General features: G+C 37.6%; 1 protein-coding gene across 2 annotated transcripts in view; it reads left to right on the forward strand.

The window, feature by feature from the left end:
- BMP15 (bone morphogenetic protein 15) overlaps window positions 1–6280 on the forward strand; it is a 131866-nt gene extending 125586 nt beyond the window's left edge. The window contains exons 2-3 of one of the 2 annotated variants that reach the window (XR_014970030.1): window positions 2362–4416; window positions 4790–6280. Coding sequence is in view for 1 of the 2 variants with exons in the window: in XM_085630730.1 (XP_085486856.1) it covers window positions 2362–3251 (890 nt within the window). In the remaining variant the exon portion in view is untranslated. Of the gene's footprint in view, window positions 1–2361 lie in introns of both variants that reach the window. The other variant, XM_085630730.1, reaches the window with a different exon arrangement.
- Window positions 6281–7154: the final 874 nt, after the last annotated feature.

Raw genomic sequence — 7154 nt, forward strand, 5'->3', positions numbered from 1 at the left:
TATCTATCTTTGTCTGGACATAATCAAAACATGTTTCTGGACAGTAAAGTTAGTCATGAGATAGTACTGATTTTTAAGTCTTTGTCAAAGTATTATCTCAGAGATTGCTTGTCATTGTAATGTCCTTATTTACCGTTTTTTATTACATGAGACTAGCAAGACCGCTACAGTGTTCTTTATGCCAGACTTAAGGTATGCTTTTCATACCATTATGTAGTAACATGGGCTGTACAGTGTCCGGAGGTGTATAGAATTCTAAGATCTGACCCCCCCCCCCCCCCCGCCCCCTAGTCTTTGCCGTGTCCCGTTTTCTTAATTCTATGTGGCATAGGCGTAGGGCCTTTTTAAATACATCTCTCCAACCGTAAAAAAAAATGTTTTTTGCACTCTTGTTATCTTCAATTTTAAAATTTTTAACTGTTTTTATCTGGTCTTAATCATTCTTGTTTTTAATTGGTGCAAAGATATTGGACAAACTAAAATGTTCTATTGGATTTATTATGAACTATGCAATCAATGAACCATCAAAATCCGTCAATTAATGTTATACTTGCATATGAACTTCTACTTTTTATGGTCTTTCATGACCGAAATAAAGTTTGTTGAAATGGGTATGCTTTTCACTGTTTTGGTCCCCAAGAAATGTCAATTTATACAGTATATTGATCACATATTGAATGAGTTCAGCATTTATACCAGCATGTTACGAAAACCCCACTACATTTATGTGCTAAACCAACATGCACTACCAAGAACTTTAATATATGCCAACAGCTTACACCAAAAAAGAGGCAATGTAGAAACAAAGTCAATCAAATACATCGAAGCTCAAAGCAACATCTGCCCAGAAAGAGTTTGCAGTATAAATGGAGTGATCGTGTACTCTAATCTACTCTTTCTATAATCTTGGGAATGTGGAAATAACTAGAGTTTAAGGATTTACTACACAAGTTCAGGTAGAGACTAAGCCCTCCCAATGTTGGTGTAGCATGTATAACTGCCAATCTGTATGTATGTGGTATACAATCCATTCCATACACTAAAAAGACAATTGTTACACAACTTTGTACAAACCTAATATTCCAATTTAGTTTGAGACCACACATCAAAATAATGGTACCCTAATTGGTGCCACTGTATATTTTTTTCTCAGCAAGTTGAGCATTCTAAAGCTGTCAATCCATCTTCAAACAATTCTCTACTACTAATTGTTTCCTTGTTCAATGCATGTGTCTTTTTTCTTTCCAATATCTACGCCTTTCCAACTGGTGTGGCATGGCTGCCAAGTGTTTGTGGTTTGGTAATGTTTCAGGTTATAATGCAGTTGCCATTTGTTGTCCCGTATTCAGATTTATTCAATAGATTCCATGCAAGGGGTGTTAGTTTAGGTAACACCATTACGAACATTGTCATGCACTTGGATGTTATAATTGTCTTTCTCTTTCTAGTCTGGCTTCATGGCATTTGTCAACAAGTTATCATGCAGGTAATGAGTAGGTTGGGAAGGCTGAAGGTTATAGTGTTGGGGACAATCATTGTCCTGATTGAGTGGGCCGGGAAGGTTGAAGTTTTGAGATAGGGGGAGAAATCTATGCATTTCGATATTCTGTGGTCCACACTTTGTCATACTTTGCTTGGAGTGTCTTTGGTGCATCAGACATGCAGGAAGTCACTCAATTCGGTAAAGATTCACAATTACACAGGTATATTGCCAGTTTACATTCTGCATAATGCTTTGCCTTTCGAAAAGAAACTGATTTGTCAAAAGCTAGTTCCACTTGCCTTTGATTAACATTGTTGTTGCAAAATGTCACATTGTAGCTTTGCTGAAGCCTAAAGCATTGTATGGTAAAGGGATATATTGTATAAAAACAATCCCTTTCAGTTTAGTGCCTTGTGAATAATACAAAGTATCTCGAAGGTAGATCTTTTGGCTACAGGGAGCTACTGAAGAGCCCTTTAGGATGAGGGACATATGTGCTCTTTAGTTTACACGAGGGAGTAGTCTTGCCTCTGCAACTGAGGGTGAGACCCAATTTACAGTCCAAACCTTATTTTAATAGTTATTAAAAAGCTGCAATCAAAGCTGCAAACATAACACAGCTCTCAGTTCAGCAGCTGCTTCCTTTTTTCTCATAAAGTTCTAAATGTTCACGATATGTTAAGCATTTATTATTCTCATATGTTCGGACGTCCATTTTGGTGTCCTAACGTAACATTTGCATATGACACTATTTATTATTATGCACTACACACTTAATTCTGACACAGCTTATGTTCATGGACAGTCTCTTGCTGTGCTTAAAAAAAATAAAAAAACTATAAATGCTTACTGATGTGCCCTTTTTCTCAATATTGCAGAACCTTGGATCATACATACTCTTCAGTTCCAGATAGAAGCGTTTTCTGCATCAGAACAACTGGTGAGAGCTGCCATGGTCTACTCTTCAAATCTTTCTTTGGCCGGCTCTTCGTTTTCATGCAAGTTGGAGTTGTTAGTGGAGGGCGGCGTGTCGTCTAAGCAACCAGTTCATAGCACCAAATTCAACACTGATCAATGGAATACTTTGCATCGAAACACCTTTTTTAAAAGATGGACAGAACTGGACATCACCTCTTATCTGAAGTCACTATCTTGGGAGCTCAAGAATACTACTTTCCAGACCCTACAGCTCCATTATTTGTGTATTCAATCAGAAAAGATGGATAGACCACTATCTTTGAAAAAGACAAAAAATGCGACTTCTCATCACCTTCCTTTCCTGTTGCTTTACCTCAACTCAAATAAGAGCTTTCCCGAGACAGAAGACGCGGCACCTTCACTGGGAAAGAAAGCTAAGACTTTGCAGACATCTTCACATTCTCGTAGAGCTCGCCAGGCCGGTAACATTGGCCTGAAACTTCCCAGCTACCGTCAGAAGAATAGCATTAGCAAAAACCAGTGCACCCTTCACTCCTTTAGGGTCAGCTTCCATCAAATGGGGTGGGACCACTGGATTATCGCCCCTCACAGTTATAATCCAAAGTACTGCAAGGGTGACTGTCCAAGAGTCCTACGCTATGGCTACAACTCACCCAATCACGCCATTGTCCAGAATTTCATAAATGAGTTGGTTGACCAAAGTGTACCACGGCCATCATGTGTCCCCTACAAGTACAGCCCCATCAGTGTGTTAATGATTGAGGCCAATGGCAGCATCTTATACAAAGAGTATGAAAATATGATTGCGGAGTCGTGCACATGTAGATAAATAAGAATGAATGCAGATTAAAATGGAAAAGAATAGCACTTTAAAAAAAAAAAAAAAAGGGATAAAATATTTTCCAGAAACACTGAACTAACCTCAGTGGCATAATCTATCGCAAGGGAAAAAATGATTATTTCTATTTTGTAAATAAATTCCAGAGCTTTCCCCCATTGTCTGTTAATATATATGTTTTGAAACCACGTTTTTGGCAGCCATTTACGATGGAAACGTCCGTCGCTCGTGGTTGTCAATTCTTTCCAGTTTTCATTTTTTTTTTTTTATTTCTCACTTCTATTTTGACTTTTTCCCCTCTTTGCTGAAAGGGCACAGAATACCATTTTATATATGTATCTAGATTAAACATTTTTTATAAAAGAGTGGTATGTTTTAAGGGAGAAGTAAAAGGCATTTGCTTCCTTTGAAAAATACCCCAAATGTCTGCAATTATATGCCAGTATTCTGTGTATAGGTCCGATGTAAGTTTTGTCTTCCCACAGCACTGTTTTTCTTTTCGTTTTTTTTCTTTGTCACCACCATTAGTTAGATGAACTTGTCCAGTGGGGTATCTGGAGTCAAAAAGAGCTGCACCAAATAAGACCATGAGAATGGATATGCTGAATGAGAAAAGCATCTCAGACTTGTTCTTGGTGGATCCGATCTAGGTCTTCCTGTCCCAATCTGGATAAAATACAGATATTCAGTTAGATAGGCAGATAGAATGCTCATATAATCTGGAACAGTGCTTCGTAACTGGACTTTCATTGCATTCTTGCCAACAGCTACCAAGTCATTTATCCATTTATAGAATGTAGAAGTTGGTGCATTGCCTTCCCCTTGCCCATAACTCTTGCACAGGCCTATTTATAGTTAGTTATTAAACTACGACTAATTGTGAATTTCAAGATCTCACACTCCTGGTTAACATCTACAGAGGATGCTGGAGAGCAAATACTTGTTCCTATCTAGAAAGGCTTGATTTGCTCACTTCTTGAAACCAACTATCGAGCGATTTGCACTTAGGGTGTGACCTTATACGAGTACCGAAAAAAGAAAAAAAAAAGTTCCACAGGATAAATGCCTAAAGTGAAGAATAATCCCATTGCTTTGCAAGAGAAGAAACACCTCAAAGATGGATGGAGATTCAAAAGCATCTTGAAAAGCGGGCTAGGTAAACGGCTTGTATACATACAGTTGACAAACTTAGAAAATGATTCCTTTATGGTTGAAGTTAATGGTGGGGGAAAAGATGATGTGTTCTATCCAATAGCCCCTTACTCTCTTATTGGCATTTTTATACCATCGACAATTCTTGAACCCACACTAGCAGTGTGCAAGAATTCCTAAAATTATTTATTTCATGTAGAGCTGGGCATGCAGGTTTTTCTTGCACTGTGTAAGACCTCCCTTTGAACTTATGGTGGTTCTATTGCATTGAACATGCACCTTAAAAATTATGGGTTCTATATTTGTAACTTAAAATGTGATCTACCTGTAGAACTACCTTGTTGTCTAAACCCAAATGTTTGTCTTCTCACTTAAAGGGAATTGTTCAGCTGAACTTCTTTGGTAAGCTTTTTGGATGAACATTTAAAGAATAGCAGGCAAGCCCGGAAAGTTGTACTATGAACTTCAACAGCAATCCATGAGCTTGGACCTGGACAGTCTCAACAAAAATTTTTTGAGTTTTTAAAATGATTACTGCCGTTCCACCACACATGTTTTTCATACCTTTCCAACTTATTGCGCTCTCCTACCTTTAGTACTAAATATCCAGTGTTGCATAGAAGCTGTTTAGTCCATTACAGTCATCTAACAACTGTGTACCATGCTTTGCCTTCTGTAACCACTGATTCATCCATCTTATTAACGATAATTCTTTGTTTTTTCAATGAATGGCTCTATGGTTCTCTTTATCAATGTTTTGCCCGCACTATCACTCACTCTGTAAAATTCTAGCAAACTGTAGCGGTCATGTTAGTTAAAGATGTTCCGAGTTTAGTCAAAAGTCCCTAAGAATTTTCAGAAAACGGTTTATCCCATTACCTCTGTGCTAGTTATGCACCCAGAAATAGCCTGATTGTATATTTTACATTTGGCATTGATTAGTGGAACTGTATTGCAGTAGTACAATGGTAAAATGTACAGATGCAAATTTAGAGCTACCTTATAAGATGTTACTTATTTGCAGGCCTTTTTGTCACTCCTATGGTTTATATTCCTGCATATTCAAAAGAACAACCATAATAAATTAAGGGGATGTCCAAAATGTAGGACAACTACGTAGTGTAATCGCCGTAAAAATATTATGCCCTTGGGTTGCGCCTGAAAAGTGTTTTTGCATGTCATGGATTTGGAACTGTGATAGGAAATATTCATATTAAGCTTTCTCTGTTTCTATCTCCACTATCTTTTCTTGATTCATTGTGGCAGTCATCTCTACCCTTTCCACAGGCAAGAAGATTTTATCTGTTGTATAAGAGTGATCAATGCATGTCGAGATGCTTTTTTTTTTTTATAGAGTACCCCACTTCTGCAAAGTCAAGCTCTTTCGGTGGTCCTATGTTGGTATTAGACTGTTGGCAACATAAGCTGCCTCGACGAAGAGACATGTCAAAGTTATTGATAAATAGAATAAGTTCAATGCGCATATGCACTTTTTGTCGTCTAGCACTTTCAAAAAATTGACAGGGGTTTGTGATGAGATTTTGTGTGATACACTGTATGAAGAAAGGGAAGGGATTCTATATTTACTAATCCAACTATGGTTTGTGTTCACATGAAACACAAACATTCTGTTGGCTGAATGTCCCACTTCTCGCCTTCCCACAATATACACAAAAACGTTGCATGTCTAAATCCCTCACTGTGTGGAACCTTGAAAAGAATGTAAAATATTACATGAATTTAGAAACATGCCTTAAATGTGCTCTTAAGAGTAAACTGAATGAATGTTTAAACTTTTTTTTTTTTCTATTTATTAGCCTATTATTGTAAGGCAACTTTATTCATAAAAGTTTTCTTTTGCTAAGAAATCAAAAACTTGCAATGTGTTTTATTGTTAATTTTTTCTTTTTAATGGTTGTGATCCGTAAAGTCAAGCTTCCACATGTGGCGTTTTGGTGGCCTTTCGAGGAAGAGCGCTGGAGGGTTGTTTTTATTTAAGGATATAGAAACAGAAGCTATGGTCCTGATGCTCTTTGTCTAGCGATATTGGTCCAATGAAACAAACTTTGCCATTGGGCAGTTTTTCACTACAGTGTTATATCATCCCCCAGCAGTGGGCTCACTGACGGTCAGATAAGTCGCTCAGTGTGTGTTTTTTCAGGCGTGCATGAATCTTTGGCGTGCGTTTGGTCCAATATGAAGGCGAGGTTAATAAAGATTGAGTTCCCCGAGGCAGGAGTAATACACACGAAAATTACTTTAGCAGCTGGAAATACCTAATTTCCCTAACTTTAACTCCAACAGTTTGACAAAATAGAATCCCTAATACTAGGTTTACAGGGTACATCTTGTGCCCTGATGTCCAACTGGGCCACTAGTATGCCCCCTCCAGAACCCTAGAATAATGCACGAGTACAATACTCTAAAAAGAACCAGTTTGTCTTAAAAATAACTACTTTTAGGAACAGCAACTGGAAAAAAGGTAATAACTGCTTAGATTTCTCGTACCAGAACCACAGGTAGCAATGGGTTTTATTGACCTAATTAGGAAGCATATGCTGTGACTGAACAAAACAAATTCACTTTTGAAGTTTAAACATTTTGGAAAATTTATTTCTACAAACTGAAAGAAAGCATGAAACTCCTTTAATCTCAGTAAAAGGTCAGGAATATTTATTATGTTACCAGGTGAAAGGACCATTTCTTTTTCTCAACCCCAATCTTGAAAGTTAATTTGTTGGT

This window comes from Triturus cristatus, chromosome 10 (genome assembly GCF_964204655.1).
Source record: "Triturus cristatus chromosome 10, aTriCri1.1, whole genome shotgun sequence".
Classification (NCBI taxonomy): Eukaryota; Metazoa; Chordata; class Amphibia; order Caudata; family Salamandridae; genus Triturus; species Triturus cristatus.